Source organism: Macaca nemestrina, chromosome 12 (assembly GCF_043159975.1).
Source record: "Macaca nemestrina isolate mMacNem1 chromosome 12, mMacNem.hap1, whole genome shotgun sequence".
NCBI lineage: Eukaryota > Metazoa > Chordata > Mammalia > Primates > Cercopithecidae > Macaca > Macaca nemestrina.
The window spans coordinates 13,877,259-13,897,987 of NC_092136.1; the positions used below are offsets into that span (position 1 = coordinate 13,877,259).

General features: G+C 39.7%; 1 protein-coding gene across 1 annotated transcript; it reads right to left on the reverse strand.

Moving 5' to 3' along the window:
- Positions 1-443: 443 nt before the first annotated feature.
- On the reverse strand, positions 444-17,764 carry LOC105464613 (membrane spanning 4-domains A3). The gene is made up of 7 exons (XM_011712633.3): positions 17,588-17,764; positions 13,031-13,202; positions 11,453-11,590; positions 9,750-9,806; positions 6,959-7,117; positions 5,039-5,140; positions 444-4,511 (listed from the first exon to the last, which is right to left on the reverse strand). The coding sequence occupies exons 2-7, from the start codon at positions 13,184-13,186 to the stop codon at positions 4,428-4,430; spliced, it is 696 nt and encodes a 231-aa protein (XP_011710935.2). The 5' UTR covers positions 13,187-13,202; positions 17,588-17,764; the 3' UTR covers positions 444-4,427.
- Positions 17,765-20,729: the final 2,965 nt, after the last annotated feature.

Consider the following 20,729-nt stretch of genomic DNA (forward strand, 5'->3'; position numbering starts at 1 on the left):
AGACTGTATCTGTATATCTATTCATATGGAAAATAGTTTGGTTGTTACCAGAGCTTGGGGTGGGGAGAGAAGTTTATTTTCAAGAGATTACAGAACGGAACTCTTAGGATGATGAAAAGGCTTTGTATGGTACTGTGAATACATAACTCTATGTTTTGTTAAAACTGATAAAATGGTGTTTTGCAAATAATGAACTTTACTGTATGCTACTTTAAAATAAAAATTAACCAAGATACCTGTGGAATGCAGGATGAAATTTAAGCTGTGAAAAATAAATTAAACAACTTTAGAAATGCATGCCAACCTCATTGAAAGAGGTAGAGGTTAAAAGGAGCTGGCCTAAGTATTTATAAAAAACAGCTACTTTGACTGCATACCTTAAAGCTAAGGATAAAAAGAACTATACACAAACAGTGTACTGTAGGTAGCAAATTTATTTCTCACAAAAATACTGGTTAGCAATTCTGAAATGAATTTACATGTGTACTAACGTTAAACAGGTAAGGAAATAAATTGTGGAAATTGTTGCCAGATTTACATATTCAGAAAATAGGTTATAAATAAGCAAGGTTGGGAGGTTGCTAGAATGGACCCTGTGTGACCATATTTGAGTAGAATTTATCAGTAGGAATTCATGATAGAGAGAAAGAGAGAGTGATGGATAGATACATACATACATATGGTAATAAATATAGATATGTGCGTGCATGGGTAGTGTACTTGCATATATTTCTTAGCTTTGTCCCCTAAGAGGGCCTTGTCATGCACATCCATGTGAAGAGACCACCAAACAAGCTTTGTGTGAGCAATAAAGCTGTTTAATCACCTGGGTGCAGGCGGGCTGAGTCCGAAAAGAGAGTCAGCGAAGGGAGATAAGGGTGGGGCCGTTTTATAGGATTTGGGTAGGTAAAGGAAAATTACAGTCAAAGGGGGATTGCTCTCTGGCGGGCAGGAGTGGGGGGGGCGGGGTGGGGTGGGGTGGGGTCACAAGCTGCTCAGTGGGGGAGTTTTTGAGCCAGGATGAGCCAGGAAAAGGACTTTCACAAGGTCATGTCATCACTTAAGGCAAGGACCGGCCATTTTCACTTCTTTTGTGGTGGAATGTCATCGGTTAAGGTGGGGCAGGGCATTTTCACTTCTTTTGTGATTCTTCAGTTACTTCAGGCCATCTGGGCATATACGTGCACAGGGGACGCTGATGGCTTGGCTTGGGCTCAGAGACCTGACAGGCCTAAAAGCAGTGACATACAGTAGCAATGAGCATATCTTGCCCCCAGGTCAGGTTTTCTAAACATAGTTCTCTAAATAAAGAAACCAGGGCTCCCTGAAGAAATGAAAATTCTAAGTCTGCAGCAGGTGAAATAACATGAAGAATCTTGTAGTTCCAGAAAATATGAAAGTGCTAAAAAGGGGAGGGTGGCGTGGAGCATGTCAAAACTACACAGGAGCCAACTCAGCTCCCAATGGCCAAAGCTGGAAAACTTTGAGAAACAAAATAAATATTGCTCATAACCAAAAGAATAATATAAATATTCATGAGTACATAACGATATAAATGCTTTAATAAACAAATGAGAGAAGACACAAATCTTCCTTACTGAAACATTTAAATGATAAATAAAGGAGAAATGAGGGAAACAAAATCAGCTTTTGAACAACACAGTAGTATTTGCTGCAGGCAAAATCTACACAGGAATGCTGAAACTTGTGGTTTTTCCCATCTCTGTGGTGTAAATCCTCCCATCAGAGCTAACTTCAAGCTACCCAAATTATGTTGACCTGTGCACCCTGAAAATTTAAAACTGACTTCCACAAACCAACAGAAGCCAGTCTCAGGACATCCCTGCGTAAATTTTTTTTTTTTTTGAAATGGAGTCTCACTCTTGCCCAGGCTGGAGTGCAGTGGCGCAATATCAGTTCACTGCAAACTCTGCCTCCCAGGTTCAAGCAATTCTCCTGCCTCAGCCTCCTGAGTAGCTGGGATTACAGGCGTGTTTCACCACACCCAGCTAATTTGTGTATTTTTAGTAGAGATGGGTTTTCACCATGTTGGCCAAGCTGGTCTCAAACTCCTGACCCCATCTCGGCCTCCCAAAGTGCTGGGATCACAGGCGTGAGCCACCGCACCTGGAACCTGCATACATTTTCAATTGCTTCTTAAAACTCACAGAGTTGTCATTTTATAATCTCTTGCGACGTCCACCTCTCTCCAAACTTTTATTTTTCCATCTGCCCATTATACACTGAAGTTAGACCCAGTAAAGTCTCTAGTTTATTCTTCGAATATTCAAACTTTTTTCTAACTTAAAGGCCTTTGAATGTATCCTCTTTTCTTCCATCCTGTTAACTCTCAGTTATCTTTAAGATCTCAGCTGAGAAGAAAAGTGTTCTGAAAAGTTATCACTGACATGTCTTCTAACCTGGTTTAGAAGCTCGTCCTATGTGCTTCTCAAGATTCCTATACTCTTCCTATCAGAGCCGTTGTGTGTTTCTAGGGGTCTGTATCTCCCACTACAAACAATTTAAGAGCGGAGATTATGCATCATTCTCTATTGTATGCCAAGCTCTTAGCACAATACATGATGCATAGTAGGCACTCCCTAAATGATTGTTGAATTGGAACAGGAATTAAAATAAATTAAAGAATGTGTAAGCAAAAACTCAGTTGTATGTAAGAAAACCCAGTTCCCCCTGAAGAAGAGAAAGAGCTGGAGTCCTTTAAAATCAACTGCCTGTTTTTCTGTGACTAGTGAGCCTTATCTCTCCCTTTCCCAGGCATTGTGAAAACTGTTTCTCTAGCTGTGCAGTTGCAAGGTCACTAGGCAGATAAGTCGTAAAACATGTTTTTCCTTGAAAAGCAAGAAATAATGTAATACATGTCTTAATTGAATAACTGTCTTTGTTTCTCACTTCTGTAATATGCTTCCCCCTGCACAGATCTCCCCCGGCCCCACAAAATGCTTACAAGGTAACCGGACTCTTTGTTTGGGGCTCAGTCCTTTGGATGTAAACCAGACTGGGTGGGTGCACCTAAATAATTAAATAATTCCTCCTCAACCCCTCGGTCTCTCTGATTCCTTAATTATCCCGCTGCAGAATGGATTAAAAAATAAAGAAATATTTATTATATAACTAGCCAAGAAGTAGAGAAGAACCTTTGCACATATGATATACAAGTAGCTAAGAGTAAATTATGGGTATAAATTTATGCACACAATAAGTGCTTATATTTCTTATTCATACATTTTATTTATCTTGACTATGTATGCATAAGAAATATAAGTGCTTTAGCAGATTTATAAACGAGGAACTGAGGGAAGTTTCCATGCCACATTGCCACCTTGAAAAGATGGCTATTGGAGTTGTTGGAGGTTATACCAGGAGCCACAATGGAAGTGTAAGTAAGGTTTCCACTGTTCTCTCTCCAGCACATCTGACCACAATCCCACCTTAGCTTTTACCAGCAACAGCAAGACTAACCACAACAGCAACATTATTAGCAAGTACCTGTGGTGCTGTATCACATTTTCTTTTTATTTTCATTTAACCCTCATAGCAACTCACCAAGTAGTTGTTATTATTACATCTATTTTACAGATGAGGAAAACTAGGTCAAAGAGATTAGGTAACTTGCCCATGTTCATACAGGTAATAAGTGATGGTTTCAGAATTTGAACCCAGATGTGGCAGATTCTAAAGGCCTTGTTCTTTACTTCTCTACTTTACAGTTTCCCATTGTCCTTTGAAGAACTCATTTGGGCTTGCTGTCAGACTCACCAACATAAATCATCATTTACATATCAGGGCATGTGTGAGTTCCAGCAGTTCACTGAAATAAAATAAAATCCCTGAGCCTTAACCCTCTCATCTCAAATTTATTTTAATGAAAATTTTTTTCAAATAAATTTTTAAATTTATTTAATTAACTAATTTCAAATAAATTTCATTCATCAAATAAAAAGTGAAAATATTTTAATGATAATGATGGTAATTTTTTATTTGACACTTTTTGTAATGCTGATGTTAAAGTCAAAAAGCATTTCTCTGTAATGGAAAAAATGTCTCCTTTGTCTTCCGACTGGGTGGTCAGAAGTTGGATTTTAGAAAAAATATATTAAATAGTGATTATACTGCCTTCCTTCCTTAAACCTCATAAAGCAATGGAGTAGGTGGGTAAGAAGAAATAGAAGCAATTTCTGGAAACAACTTTGGAGTAATGATCATAGAAGTTACAAATATCCAAGAATGCCTACAGAAATGTATCTGTCCTTCCATACCCACAACACACAAATAGGATTTATAGTTAGGAGAGAAAGGATAGAGTCGTCCAAGGTTCTTGTAATTGGTGCCGTGATAGAAGGATTGAGCTTTAGAGATAGGCTCACGTTCTCCCGAGTTTGTGGGTGAAGCTCTGAGTCACTGGAGATTTAAGGTCCAATATTCATGCTCTCAGAATTATTTTCATAAGGAGGCATTCTTGATTCCACAGAATTGGGAGGTGAGGAAATGTCCTAGAAAATAAAACAACATTAATGTCCAAGAACAGGATCATTATCTCCTTCTTCTCCCATCCTTTCCTGTTATCATCATAATCATCAACAATAAAAAATCCATTCATTGATGATTACTGTGCCAGATGCTGTAAAGATTATATACACAGTCCTCACAACAAACATTAGAAGAGAATGAAAATATTATTTTCATCTTACAGTTAATATATCTAAAATTTAAAAAGAATTATTAATTTTTCCTAGGTCATACAAGTAGAAAGTCACAAGTTATAAGAAAATAATTTCACTTAATTCCAACTGTATGAGAAAGTATGCTCATATATTAAGTACAGTATTTCCTCTTGCATTTTCACATCTAAATTCTTTTCTACCCTTCATTCCACCTCTAAAATTCATAAATCTCTAATTCCAGGAACTCCACAAGTCATTACCACATAAAAGTTTATTTCTAAGAGTCAGAAACAGCTTCAAACCCTACAGGGAGGCTTTGAGACCATGTGGATGATTACTCATTTGAAAAATCTCACCACTCTTGAATTACAGCAGTTTGCTTTGCACAACATGGCGAAGGTAGAGATGGTTATGCACAATTCCAGCGAGGTGAGAATCAGCAGTAGAGACACCATGCCCTAGGGGATATGATGCCTTATATCAAACCCAGTGGCAACATCCAGAGGAAAAAAAAATGTCAGCAGGAAACCAGACTACAACATCTCCCTCCCATAAAGTGGAACAAAGTGAACCATAAATTAAAGACACAAACACACATAATACTGTAGAAGAGATAGTATCTCAATCTAAAAGCATGAAAACATTTTCTCTGAAGAGAAAGATGTGTCGCATTTCTATGTCAACCCATGTGAAGTAGCTACAGGGGGAAGAAGCTGTAGAAACAAAATTCTGACACTATCACTAACATCTTCCAATTTGAATAGTAGTAAACTAAGGAGAGGAGTAGGCAGTTTAGGAAAATGAACAAAAATGACTCTTCCATGATTTCATTAATAGCACTTCTTAGGGGTTTAGGCATTTACATTATCCCTAGAAACTAAAACACTACGCTGATATAAACACAAAATAAAATTATTGGGCTAGTGATTCTACCATTATTCCTGAGGCACCCAGAAGCAACCAAATAATATATCCCTGGAGGAAAAATACCACCAAATTCACAGAAAAATCAGGCTCTGACAAATATAAATTTAGATCATTAAAAATATAATAAAGAAAATGAGAACACAAACTTCCATAAGTAGTGTCTCACTCATAGGTGGGAATTGAACAATGAGAACACTTGGACACAAGGCGGTGAACATCATACACTGGGCCTGTCTTGGGGTGTGGGGATGGGGGAGGGATAGCATTAAGAGAAATACCTAATGTAAATGACGAGTTAATGGGTGCAGCACACCAACACGGCACATGTATACACATGTAAAAAACCTGCACGTTGGGTACATGTACCCTAGAACTTAGAGTATAATAATAATAAAAAAAAAGAAAACAGGAAGCTTAGCAGTGGGTCTGTAATTAACGGTTCATAGATCATTGGGATGAAATGGATAATTCCAAAGGAAAATATTAACTTCTAAGTAGACCTCGGAAGAGGAAGAATTCTGAAACACAAATTTTTAAAAAATTGGTAAGATTATTAAAAAGTTTTCCTTTGAAAACACCATGTTCATTTCATTCTAAAGTGCAGTCCTTCAAAACTTCAAGTCATTATTTGAACATTCCAGATTGCAGAGAAAGTTGTAAATCTCTCAAGTTTGTTTTATTAAGCAAGGAGCTATGAAATGAAACTTAAAAAAAATCTCTCTGGGGAGTGTAATAGTAGTAGTCATAGTAATATTACTAATTGTGTAACATGATACGCTAGGCCTTGTTTTAATTGCTTATCATATGTTAACTTATTAAATACTCACATCAATCCTATGAGATGGGTACTATTGTTATCTCATTTCAAAAGTGAGAAAACTCAAGGGATTATCTAATTTGACCTTCATTATAAAGCAAACAGGCGGCACACCTAAGATTCAAATTATGGGCCGGGCGCGGTGGCTCACGCCCGTAATCCCAGCATTTTGGGAGGCTGAGGCGGGCAGATCCTGAGGTCAGGAGATCAAGACCATCCTGGCTAACACAGTGAAACCCCGTTTCTACTAAAAAAATACAAAAAATTAGCCGGGCGAGGTGGCAGGCGCCTCTAGCCCCAGCTACTGGGGAGGCTGAGGCAGGAGAATGGCGTGAACCCGGGAGGCGAAGCTTGCAGTGAGCTGAGATCCGGCCACTGCACTCCAGCCTGGGCGACAGAGCGAGACTCCATCTCAAACAAACAAACAAACAAAATTCAAATTATGGCAGCACGGTACCTGATATATTATTTTTCTGTACATTCTGGATTGTTTGAAATGTTTTATAATTATACACATTTTTCAAAAACATACATTTGATGTGGAGCCCATGTAATTGCATAGGTCCGGTGACGTTGAAGACTGACAAATGTTTAATAACTGGATATTAACTGCTAAATTTACTGAGAGAAAAGCAATCCCCACTACTGCAATTGTAGCACTGGCAATGTTCATTTCAAAACTCTTTCGTATCTAAAAAAGAATAAGAATTTTCAATTAATACATGCAGCACATACTTCATTCCTTTGGCAACAATTCATTGAAACAAACATTAATTGAATATCGTTTACACACCCATTGATATCCTAGATGCCAGGCAAACATCAATGACCAAAGAAAGATTTTTGTCCCCCACCCTCCATGGAGCTTATATTCTAGCAATAAAAACAAAGAGAAAAGTAAACATACTAATAGGTAAATTACATAATATTTTTGAAAATGATTAAGTACTAGGGGCTAACAGAATGGGATAAGGAGAATCTGGGAATTCAAAGAGAGGAGTGGGGGTTCATGATATTAAACAGAAATGACACTGGGGAGAGGCATGAAAGAGCTGTGGGTGCCAGCCAAGAGTCTATCTGGGGGAATATCCTTGCGATTAGGGAAACACTCAAAGTCCTGAGGCCAGAATCTTCTAGGGAAGCAAGGGGGCCAAAGGTGTTGGAGACACGAAGGCAATATTAGGAAATGAAGAAGAAGGAAAGTTAACAGAGAGCCAAAACATGTAGGGCTCTGCAGATCATGAAAAGAACCTTGTTTCTAACTCTAAGAAAAATACAAAGCCAATGAAGGATTTAGAGCAAATAAATGATATACTTGGCTTTATGGTTTCAAGGGATCACTGTTTCCAGCAAGGCAAAGAGAAGTTCAATGATAAAAGCTAGAAGCCCGATTAGGAGAGACAAGGTGGATTGGATGAAATGTCATCAATAGAAAGATGAGAAAAGGTCAAAATCGGATATATTAATAGCTTGAAAGTAGAGCCAACATTATTTGCTGAAAAGTAGGATTCAGGACTGTGAAAGAAAGAAGACTCAGGGTTATTCTGAGGTGTTTGGTCTGGGAATCTGGAAGGATAATGTTCCCATCAGCTGACATGAGGAGAAGGTTTGAGGAAGAAAACTGGGAGTTGAGTTTTGGATCTTTACATGCCAGTCTGATGATCAGGGCAGACACCTGGGCTGGAAATACTTATTTCAGAGTTGTGGGCATATAGATGTTATTTGAAGTCATAAGGATGTGTAAGATCACAGAAGAAGTACGTAGATTCTTATAGATTGAGAAGAGCAGGTGGCAAGGAATTCAGCTCTGGGGACCAGAACATTAAAAGGTCAGAGAGAAGGAGAGGAACCAGGAAAGGAGACAGATGGAGAAACCAAAAGATGGGAAGAAAACCAGCCAAGCAATGTATGCTGGAAGCCAAGTGAGGAAATTCTTGGAAGGAGGGGTGGGAGACTAACTATGCTAAATGCTACTCATAGGTTAAGTTAGATGAGGATCAAGAGTTGACCATCGTTTTAGCACAGGTGGAAGTTTTCAGTGATCTTAAAGACAGCAGTTACAGAAGATAGTAGGGAGTAAAATGAAGCCTTACTGAAGTGGGTTTAATTGAAACTGGTAGATAGAAATTAGAGAAAGAACATGATGATTCCTTTGAAGGAGTTTAGCTACAGAAAGAAATATGAATGGTGCCTGTCCCTAGCAGAGAGAAATAATGTCAAGGTTTTCTTGTTTTGTTTTGTTTTGTTTTTATGTTGAGAACAGTAACTGGATGTTTACATGCTGATTAAAGACTGGGCAAGGTAACTCGTGCCTGTAACCCCAGCCTTTTGGGAGGCTGAGGCAGGAGGACTGCTTGAGCCCAGGATTTTGAGACCAGCCTGGGCAACATGGCAAGATCCTGTCTCTACAAAAAAAAAAAAGGAAAAAGATAAAAATTAGCCAGGCATGGTGGCAAACACCTGTAGTCCCAGTTATGCAAGAGGCTGAGGTGGGAGGATCGCATGAGTCCCAGAAGGTGGAGGCTGTACTGAGCTGTGACCACACCACTGCACTCCCACCTGGGTGACAGAGTGAGACTCTGTCAAAATATATATATATAGCAAGAGACACAAATTAAATTGATGCACTTGTGTGGGGAAAAAAAGCATGGAATCTTATACTCAAATAGGGAGATCAGCTTTAAAGAAAATCACAAAATTTTCCTATGGTAAGAGGCTAAAAGAAAAAATATATTGGTATAGATCTAGTCCATTAAGTAGTGGAGGTCTGAAAATTATCTTCTAATGGCTTCAGTTTTCTCAGAAGAGACAGAAAAATCATCAGCAGAGAGTACGGATGAGAGAAGCAGGATTGGTGTTTGAGGACAGAATAAAATGGTAAAATAGCTATCCATGGAGGAGGGAAAGTGAATGAATGGAGTAGGAAAGTGGAGTATCAGTGGCTACATGACTCACTAAGAACACATCATAGAGACTTAGCAGTTGTTTAGGAATAGAAGTTTGGACTTTTAGTTGTGAAACTAGTTAGTGGTGGGAGTTCTTACTTCCAAATAAGTAGAATTGGTCAAACGTGACAACACATAAAAATCAATAAGACTTTTTCTAAGCTTCAGGTTCACCAATATTCAGAGCAAGCATCCTAGGAATGCATCCTCACAATGTATGTGATCTTCTGTTTACCTACCATCTGAATACGTTAAGAAAACTAATTTTTTGTGCAGTAAATGATACTCAGTGTCTCAGTTGGACCCCTACTCTCCTACCATTTATGCATAACATATTTCCACTCCTCTGATCATAGAGAAAGAGGAAGTGCTACTTACCCATGTTCTTGTGTGTTTTCTCCCTGCTACAACAGACAAGGTTCCTGAACTACAAAACTGTTTGAAAATAGGAAGTAAAACAGATAAAGGAATATTAAGTCTCAACCATTTTCTTCTTGGCCCTCCCTCAATTAGCAGATATCCAGCAATAGTCATACAAACCTCCTTTTTAAAATTCACATCCTAGGACACAAAATTGTACTTGATGTTGCTCATTTTATTTATTTATTCATTTATTTTGTCTTTCCATGCAATGAGTTTTATAAATCTTATTTTTTTTAAATTTTTTTTAATTTCCATATGTTATTGGGGAACAGGTGGTGTTTGGTTACATGGATAAGTTCTTTAGTGGTAATTTGTGAGATTTTGGTGTACCCACCACCCAGACAGTATACACTGCACACAATTTGTAGCCTTTTATCCCTTACCTCCTTCCCACCTTTTCCCCCTGAGTCCCCAAAGTCCATTGTGTCATTCTTATGCCTTTGCATCCTCATAGCTTAGCTCCCACTTATAAGTGAGAACATAAGATGTTTGATTTTCCACTCCTGAGTTACTTCACTTAGGATAATGGCTTACACAAGGATTTCATGACCAAGAACCCAAAAACAAATGAAATAAAATCAAAGATAAATAGCTGGGACCTAATTAAACTAAGGAGCTTTTGCATGGCAAAAGGAATAGTCAGCAGAGTAAACAGACAATCCACAGAGTGGGAGACTATCTTCACAATCTATACATATGACAAAGGACTAATATCCAGAATCTGCAGTGAACTCAAACAAATCACCAAGAAATAAACAAACAATTCCATCAAAAAATGGGTTAAGGACGTGAATAGACAATTCTCAAAAGAAGATATACAAATGGCCAACAAACATATCATTCACTTTTAAAAACTGAACTATCAGGGAAGTAATAATCAAATAATCAAAGCTGAATGAATACATTTTAAAATCACCCCTATTTTTTCTGATCGCATGTTGACCCAGATAGTGGAAATGATTCTTCTGATTTTCAGACAATAATCAGCAGACAAATTTCTTAACTCTCAAGCCAGGACTCTCTGCTGCACCACAAGGCAATTCATCAATACCCATTTTTCATTCCGTTTTTTAAGTATCTATAAACGTAACATGTAGATATAAGATAATTTTTAGGACTTCATTTGTACTTGGCAAATGTGATTTCTCTTAATCAGAAAGAGGTTTTTGGCCGGGCATCAGGGCTCATGCCTCGCAGTTCCAGCATTTTGGGAGGCCAAGCCTGGAGGACCACTTGTGGTCAGGAGTTCCAGACCATCGTGGGAAACGTGGTGAAACCCCATATCTACTAAAAATACAAAAGCAAAAATTAGCTGGGCATGGTGGTGCATGCCTGTAATCTCAGCCACTTGGGAGACTGAGGCAAGAGAATCACTTGAACTGGGGAGGCAGAGGTTGCGGTGGGCAGAGATCGTACCACTGCACTCCAGCTTGGACAACAGATCAAGATGCTGTCTCAAAAAATAAATTAATTAATTAATTTAATTAAAAAAATAAAAAAAAGAGTTCCTTGTTTCTAATTGGTTGTTCAAGAATTGCAAATCAAAACCACAGCCTGCAACCTTCCAATAACCTACAAACAATACTTTTGTCATCAAACACATCTCCAGCAGTGGTATCTAAGAAATAACACACAGCCGGGGGAGTATGAATACTCACAAACGCAGCACCCCAAAATGGGTAGCCTGTGTAGAAGGTGAAGAAAAATAAGTGCCTTTGGAGGTGGAACAGGTATTGCAAGGAACCCAGAAAGACACCCAAAGCCAGAATCATTGCTGCATTCAGGATCTGGATGGCCTGAAAGAAGAAGGGGAAAAAGGCATAACAGTCATATACTAAAGTGGACAGTGAAAATAGACCATTTTAATTTTTCTTAGCAAGGAGATGTCGGTGCTTGAAATGGTTAAAGTGTCAAGCCTAAATTAACAGAATAAGAGCTTATCTGAAAGAGTTTTTTGTCCCACACTATCCGCACCAATTCCAGTGGTAGCCTTTCATCTTCGCCTCTCCCCCACATTTCTATTCATTCTCAGGAACTCCTCTCAGAAAGTGGCAGGAGAGTAAAGGAGACATGGCAGGTAAGGTAGATGGAGTCAAAGTCTCTTCCTGGCATGCTTTTGGGCCATAACATGATGAAGGCAGACAGAGGATAAGCCATGTCGTACTCAGCCTTTCTCTCAACCCAATTTTTTTTTTCTTTTTAAAACAGAGTCTTGCTCTGTTGCCAGGCTGGAGTGCAGTGGCGCGATATTGGCTCACTGCAAACTTCGCCTCCTGGGTTCAAGTAATTCTCGTGCCTCAGCCTCCTGAGTAGCTGGGATTCCAGGCGTCTGCCATCACACCCAGCTAATTTTTGTATTTTTAGTAGAGAAGCGGTTTCACCGTGTTGGCCAAGATGGTCTCCATCTCCTGACCTCGTCCTGACCCTCCCACCTCGGCCTGCCACAGTGCTGGGATTACAGGCGTGAGCCACTGCGCCTGGCCTCTCAACCCAATTTTTAAATTTAAAATATAGAATATAAGCCTCATAGAGCTCAGGCTCCTAAAATGGCTGGTCAAAAAGCAGAAAACCAAAAATGAAGGGTCTTGGAATCTGTTCTCCAAGGCTCGATGTTTTCTACCATGAAAGAAAGGCTCTGCATTTCTGCTCCCCAGATCTATAATAAGTCCCAGTGTTTTCTCCAATTCTTCATTAACTCAGTGATAAATAACTCAGAATTTCCTCCTTCTCAGCATAAGCAAGGTTTTCCTCATGATACAGTTGGCTCTTGAACAACATTGGGGTTTGGAATGCCCACACCCTTCATGGCTGAAAATCCATATATAACTTTTGACTTCCCAAAACCTTAACTACTAATAGCCTACTGTTGACCAGAAGCCTTACTATTAACATAAACAGTCGATTATCACCTATTTTGTATGTGACATGTTATATACAATAAGCTAGAGAAACTAAAAACGCTATTAAGGAAATCATAAGAAAGAGAAAATGTATTTACTATTCATTAAGTGGAAGTAGATTATTATAAAAGTCTTCATCCTCATCCTCTTCATGTTGAATAGACTGAGGAAGGAGAGGGAGAGTAGCAGTTGTTCTTGCTGTCTCGTGATGGCAAACAGAGGTGGAAGAAATCCACGTGTAAGGGAATCCTCACAGTTCAAACATACATTGTTCACAGGTCAACTGTATTTATTTTCTTCCCTCTTAAATCAATGTTTAAACTAAGGCTGACTTACCCCAAGAACTTGTAATTTTCCTTTCTGATAATCTTGTGATCCATCAATGGGCTGGTAGACAGAATTATTCAGCTGGTGTGGTCCCGCCTCACTGCCTGGGGTACCGTGGGCAGAGGCTGACCCCAGTTCTGCATTATCGACTACGTGGGAGGCCATTGGGGGTTGTTTATCGCTGTAATAGAAAAGAAATCCAAAGGCTTCATGCTTTCCCTTTTTCCACTAGCTACTAAAATTTCGAGTGTTCCAGAAGGGTTCAATTCTGTCCATACATTAAGATGACTCTCCACAAATGGGACACCAGGGCAGAGTAACAGAGTTTGTACAATATTCAGTGCTGTCTTGCCTTGGAGTAGTAGACCTCATCGGGTCATTGTAGTAGGCCTTGGTACTTCACTCAACTTTGGAATGGTAAAGAGCAATTTCTTTCTCATTTTGCATGCACTGATATATAGTCCCTGCCTTTCTTCAAATCAGTCGAGGGCAACCAGACATATAGTTCCTCTGAGCAGTGGTCTCTTTATAAGAATAACGGCTTTAGCCAGATTCCAGTAATAGTAGTAGGTATCATTTATTTAGTACTTATTACTATATGCCAGGCACTGTCTAGATACTGTGAACGTATTAATACATTTAATCCTGTTATAATATTATTATTATTATTTTCATTTCACAGATGAAAAAAAATTGAGGTATAGAGAGATTGAGAAACTTACCCAAACTCATATAGCTTATAAATCATTTCAGATTCTACTAAAAACATTCTACTCTGAGGTCCAATATTTTTCCAATCATTACATTATATAGCACTATATAGAAGATATCTTTCTGAGTATCAACATAGCATGATAGAGTTTAAGCACTATGGAAGATCCAAATTCAAATCCAGATTTCATCATTTACTAGTTGCATGGTCTTATAGTGGGAACCTCAGTTTTCACTTCTGTAAAAATGGGAGTAATTTTAATTTGATATTAACATTGGAAGAGTTGACTTTGATAATGTACGGGATTCTTAACCTATGAACAGATAGTATCAACTTTTAACTTATACTCTGCCTTCTGACAAAAAGGACTTCAAGTTTGTATATAAGAGTCACAAAACAACCACCTCAATCATTACAGCTAAAAAATATGTATCACTAAAGTATACACATAATGCTTACTTTGGGCTTCTGAATGTTGGGCAATGTAACTTCCTAATTCATAGTACCCTCCAACATGAAATAGTTGCAAAATGCTTATATGCTTTTGTAAGTGATGAGGGACATGGCATGAGATGAACCATAAACACATGAAATGATGCTGTATTCTGCCAAAACTATTGATTGGGTTAAGAATAAGATAGTAATATAAATCATTCTACCATAAAGACACAGGCACGTGAATGTTCATTGCAGCACTATTCACAATAGCAAAGACATAGAATCAACCTAAATGTCCATCAGTTGTAGACTGGATGAAGAAAGCGTGGTACATACACACCATGGAATACTATGCAGCCATAAAAAGGAATGAGATCATGTCTTTTGCAGGAACATGGATGAAGGTGGAAGCCATTATCCTTAGAAAGCTAATACAGGAACAGAAAACCAAATACCACATATTCTCACTTATAAGTGGGAGCTAAATGATAAGAACAAATGGACACATAGAGGGGAACACACACTGGAGATTATCAGAGAGAGGAGGGAGGAGATCAGGAAAAATAACTATTGGGTACTAGGCTTAGTACCTGGGTGACAATCTGCACAACACAGCTCTGTGGCACGAACTTACCTATATAATGAACTTGCACATGTATCCCTAACCTAAAATAAAAGCTTTTTATTAAAAAAGAAAGTAAAGAATTGTATCTTAATTTCTACTTTTTGTTATAAACTATATACCAGATTCATTTTTCTAGTAACTTAATTTTTTTGTTAAACTAAATACATGCCACTTTCAGGATGTTTACCTTTCTGATACTCTGTTCTGGGGGCATGTATGACTCTCATTTAAGTGTGATGACAGATTTACTAAGCACTGACTTAAAGTGAGAGTCAGGTCATGTTTTATTATTACACTGGGAATTGCTATAAAAGTTCATAAAAGTTCCCTACCAATACTGATAAAACATTTATTATAAATGTCATAAAATTTTCCTACCAATACTCCTCATCAAAGTTTCCTACCAATATTGATTTTCATGCTAAGATTAAATTACATTCTCTATGTATTTAAATATGGATAAATGTGAAATGACAAGGAGCCCTTAACCTCCCATGTTCAACACTGCACAGAACCCAAGAGCAAGGGAAGATCAATAAAGCTTAAAGCAAACTCTATATGAATGAGTTTCTAATGTAATTATCTGCAAGAAGTATAAATAAGAACAGCCAAAAAGCCAAGACTTCAAATTTATCCACCTGGAAATTTGTATGTATTTTGGATTAAATATCTAATGAACTAAGATGCATGCAATATGGAGAATGTTGCTGCCTTATGAACAGATAATCTCTCTCCTGTGTCTCCTGCCTCACCTCTCACTGCTCCCTGTCTCAAAATTCCATCCAGCCTTGTTTTATTGATTTGTCTTCCTTCAGAAGTTCCAAGTCCGCAAATGTCTTCAATCCTGTGTGCTATCCCACTATTCCTGAAAGACAAGTCCCCTCAAGCTTAACCTGGATAATTTCTGCTCTCCTTCCAGACTGATTTTTTTTTTTTTTTTTTTTTTTTTTTTTTTTTTTTGCGTTGGAGTCTTGCTCTGTCTCCCAGGCTGGAGTGCAGCAGCCCAATCTTGGCTCACTGCAGCCTCTGCCTCCCAGGTTTAAGCTATTATCCTGCCTCCCAGGTTCAAGCTATTATCCTGCCTCAGCCTCCCAAGTAGCTGGGATTACAGGTGTGCACCACCACACCCAGCTAATTTTTGTACTTTTGGTAGAGACGGGGTTTTACCATGTTGGCCAGGCTGGTCTTGAACTCCTGACCTCAGGTGATCCTCCCACCTCGGCCTCCCAAAGTGCTGGGATTACAGGCATGAGTCACTGTGCTCGGCCCTTCCAGACTGATTTTCAGCCCACATGTCATACTTTCAGGACATTGTTTTTAGTCCTGGCCAAGTCTGGAAGAAGCATGCACCCCTTTTGTTTGCTCTCAGAATTTCCTCAATTTTCCTTCTCATACCACTTACTCAGCCTGAGCGTTAATTGCCTGGATACTTATCTGTTACCTCGTTGTCTACTCATCACTGCAACTCCAGTGCCTAGCTCAGAATCATCAGATGGCAAGCAGTTAACACATGTTCAATCAGTAACCAGACTTTCGGTCCAGTCCCAGGTAGCCATCCTGATAAATGATAATGGAAAATACCTCTGCAAGCACTGGAGCCTCTCATCCCAAGAAACTCCAAGAGCATTTCTGAAGGGAGCAAATATCTAACCAAATTATTTAACTTGATTTGTTTCAAATAATCAAAATAATCAGGGAGAATTTTCAGCCTTTGGGTGAAACAAACTATGTTTTCTAAAATTTGGTTAAATCAGTTATCTGTTTGTTAAAAAAAAAAAAAAATCAGAGAAATGGTCCAGGTGCAGTGACTCATGCCTGTAATCCCAGCACTTTTGGGAGGCCAAGGCTGGAGGATCACGCAGTCAGGAGGATCACGAGGTCGGGAGATTGAGATCATCCTGGCTAACATGGTGAAACCCTGTCTCCACTAAAAACACAAAAAATTAGCCAGTTGTAACAGCACGTGCCTGTAATCCAGCTACTCAGGAGGCTGAGGCAGGAGAATTGTTTAAACCCGTGAGGCAGAGGTTGCAGTGAGCTGAGATGGCACCACTGCACTCCAGCCTGGGCAACAGAGCAAGATTCCGTCACCAAAAAAAAAAAAAAAAAAAAAAAAATCAGAGAAATGTAGATTTTCTAGGAAACTACCAGTTAAGTTCAGCTCTCCAGCTCTTAGTATATGGCAGGCATTTGTTCTAGGGCTTTACTCATGTTTACTAATGTAGTTCTCACAACAGCAGATGAATGGGTACTACTGTTATGATCCTTTCCATCTAACAGACGAAGAAGCTGAGGAACAAAGAAGTTAAGTAGCTTTCCCAAGCCCACACAGCCAGCAATTTGAGAAGCTAAAAATCAGAACCTGGCAATCCATCTCGAGTTATCATTACTCTCTACTGTCCCCTGAGCTATGCCAAAATGCACTTTGCAGACCCCATACTTCAGGCATATCCAGACCACCCCTCATTGTCAGAGCTGGCAGACAAGCTCAGGTGCAGCCAGTGGGATTAATGTATCTAAGAGGTGTGTGTGCCTGTGTGTGTGCCTGTGTGTGTATCCATACCCACATTTTCCCAAAGAAATTGCTGTATTATTATGTCTAACACTTTCTATCATGGCTCCAAAGGAATCATCACATCCTAAAGAGAAGCCATGCTCACAGTTAAATGTTCCAAACCTCTGCACAGCAACCAACCAGAGACCTTTGCAGACATCCCCAGTAGTCCACTGGGAGGCATTTTAACAAAAGATGCAAAAGAAAGGGGAATGTCTATGGAGAGGGAATCGATACCTTGGAGGCTGAATTCAGGCTTTGGCAGACTGCTTTCCTCCCAAGTCCAGTTTGTCGCAAGTAGAAGACACTCAGAAAAGATCGCTACAGCATCTTTTCCCGATAACGGAAGCCTCCACAGACTTAACGTTATCTTTACCTTATGCAACACTTTAGAGGACTCGGTGAAAATGTTTTGTGGGCTGACTGACCAGTGTGCTAATCACATCTGCATCTGGGGCCTCGCTGATCCATTACGTTTCCCAAGGGCTTAGTGATGATTAGGAAACTGGCGTGAGGGGTAACTGTCTTCCGGCTTTCAGATGTTGCTTAACACATTGTTGGAACAGGAAATACAAGCAACAAATATGGGTTACAAGTGGGAAGAGGTTGTGGGATGGAGGTAGAACAGAGCTAGTTGCATAGCAAGAAGAGATAAAGTCACACCGTCAGAGAAGCATCTGGAGGAGGGAGGTGGACACTCAGGTACTTCTTTTACATGATGTGCCAGCAACAGTGCTATGTACCTTATATGCATGATGACATTCAATTCTCACATGCTTAGAGAGGTTTGCCAATATCACAGATATAATAATAATGCTAATTATTGTTTAAATGTATTAAATGATTACTACGTACAGGTCATTGTTCTAAATGCTTTACATATGTTAATTCATTTCATCCTCACAATAACCCAGGACCCAGGTATTACTATTAACCCAATGTTATGGTAGAGAAAACTATGGTAGAGAAAACTATGGTATAGAAATGTTACCCAGCTTTCCTAAAATTTAACTGGAAAAGCCCTGTGCAAAATCTCTCTTTTGTACAATGGTGAAGCCCGAAGTGTGCCAGTTATCCTAATATGATTGTTAAAACCCCTCCTTTCAGTTTCTTTTTGGTTTTTTGTTGTTTGTTTGTTTGTTGAGATGGTGTCTGTCTCTGTCGCGCAGGCTGGAGTGCAATGGTGCGATTTTGGCTTACTGCAACCTCCGCCTCCTGCAAGCAATTCTACTGTTCCCACCTCCCGAATAGCTGTAACTACAGGCATGCGCCACCACATCCAGCTAATTTTTGTATTTTTAGTAGAGACAGGGTTTCACCATATTGGTCAGGCTGGTCTCGAACTCCTGATCTCAGGTGATCCACCCATCTCAGCCTCCCAAAGTGCTGGGATTACAGGCATGAGCCATCGCGCCCGGACTCCTTTCAGTTTCAAAAGTGGCCAAATTATATACTTATCCTAAATAAATGTCCTAAAATAGGTGATAGAAAGATCAGAGCCAAGTGACAGGGAGTAAGGAAGTGGGTCATGTGAAGATTCAAACCACAATCCTTATGAAGGTCACAGGGCCAGGCCTGAGAGAAAGGCCCAGAATGAGGGCACAGCCCCCGATCCATGCCCCAGGGGAGTCTGGGAGACAGAGAGGAATGTTCACAGCAAGGAAAGAGAGGTCCTAGTCCTACAAACAAGAGCATTAGTGGGGACGTGATCACAGGAAAGAGAAAGAGGGCCAGACACCAAGACCAAAGCATAGTGTGTGGGGCAGAGATTGTGAATATGAAATGAGCGGGGGCCCAGCTGGCAGAAAATGTCTGCACAGGCGCTCTGCTGGGAGAGCTGGCACCGGAGCCCTAGGGCAGCGGCTCTCCAGCATCTACGTTTAGGAGTGAAGGAAGGGACTGAGGAAAGAGAAGACGGAGGCAGAAGTCAGAAGGAAATAGCCAAAAGGAAGGTGGTAAAAATAAGATCCTTCCCTCCCCGTTTTAGCCAGAACGATTGCAAATGGAATATTGAAGAAGAAAGAGATAACAAGAAAATGCCTTCAGTGAAGAAGAGAAAGAAATCTGAAGAAGTGAAAGGAAAGAGTGGATGCCCGAGGCGGGCGGATCACAAGGTCAGGAGATCGAGACCACAGTGAAACCCCGTCTCTACTTAAAAAAATACAAAAAATTAGCCGGGCGCGGTGGCGGGCGCCTGTAGTCCCAGCTACTCAGGAGGCTGAGGCAGGAGAATGGCGGGAACCCGGGAGGTGGAGCTTGCAGTGAGCCGAGATCGCGCCACTGCACTCCAGCCTGGGCAACAGCGTGAGACTCCGTCTCAAAAAAAAAAAAAAAGAAAGAGTGGATGCTTTCAACATGCTCCTTTTGAATTTAGAGCTGTAGAAAAAGCCATGAAAGGAAGTCACTTAAACTCTAAGACTGCAGTTCTCCCATTTGTAAATTGAAGACCATAGTTTCCACTTTGGGGTAGAAAGTTCGAATGACAGAATCCATGTAAAGGTCTCAGTAACTAAGATCTTCACATGAGTTCAAAATAAGCAATAAAAATGATTGGGGTCTTTCTTCAATTCCTTAGAGAGAGGATGATTGTTGAGAAACCACTTTCAAAGGAAGAGTCACAAATAAAAATTTAATATACTTACCATGGGCAACATGATTGACATGTGTGTATTTGTGAAGTCATTACCACAAAGCAGATAATTAATCTACCCATCAGATCACATAATCATCTTTTTTTTTTCCTTTGGTGGTGGAGAAAACATTTAAGGTCTCCTAACAAACTTCAAGTACACAAAAAGATCCCCAGAATGTATTTATCTGATTGTACCTCATTAAAGTGGATGGGGGAAAAAAGTAAAATAAATATATAAAAACTATTTTTATTTTTTATTTTTATTATTATTTTTTGAGACAGAGTCTCACTCTGTCACCAGGCTGGAGCGCAGTAGCACAATCTCAGCTCACTGCAACCTCCACCCCTGGGTTCAAGCAATTCTCCTGCCTCAGCCTCCCAAGTAGCTGGGACTACCGGTGCACACCACAACGCCTGGCTAATTTTTGTGTTTTCAGTAGAGATGGGGTTTCACCAGGTTGGCCAGGATGGTCTTGATCTCCTGACCTCATGATCCGCCTGCCTCGGCCTCCCAAAGTGCTGGGATTACAGGCATGAGCCACTGCGCCCAGCCTGGCTTAATTCTTAAATGTTTATGTGAATTTAAGACAAATTACTTCCTCTTTCTGAGCACTGCCTACAAAATGAAATGGCAGGATTTTATCCTTTTTAAAGGCTGAATAGTATTCCTTGTGTATGTACACCACATTTTGTTTGTTGATGGATGCTGGGGCTGACTCCATATCTTGGCCATTGTGAGGAGTGCTG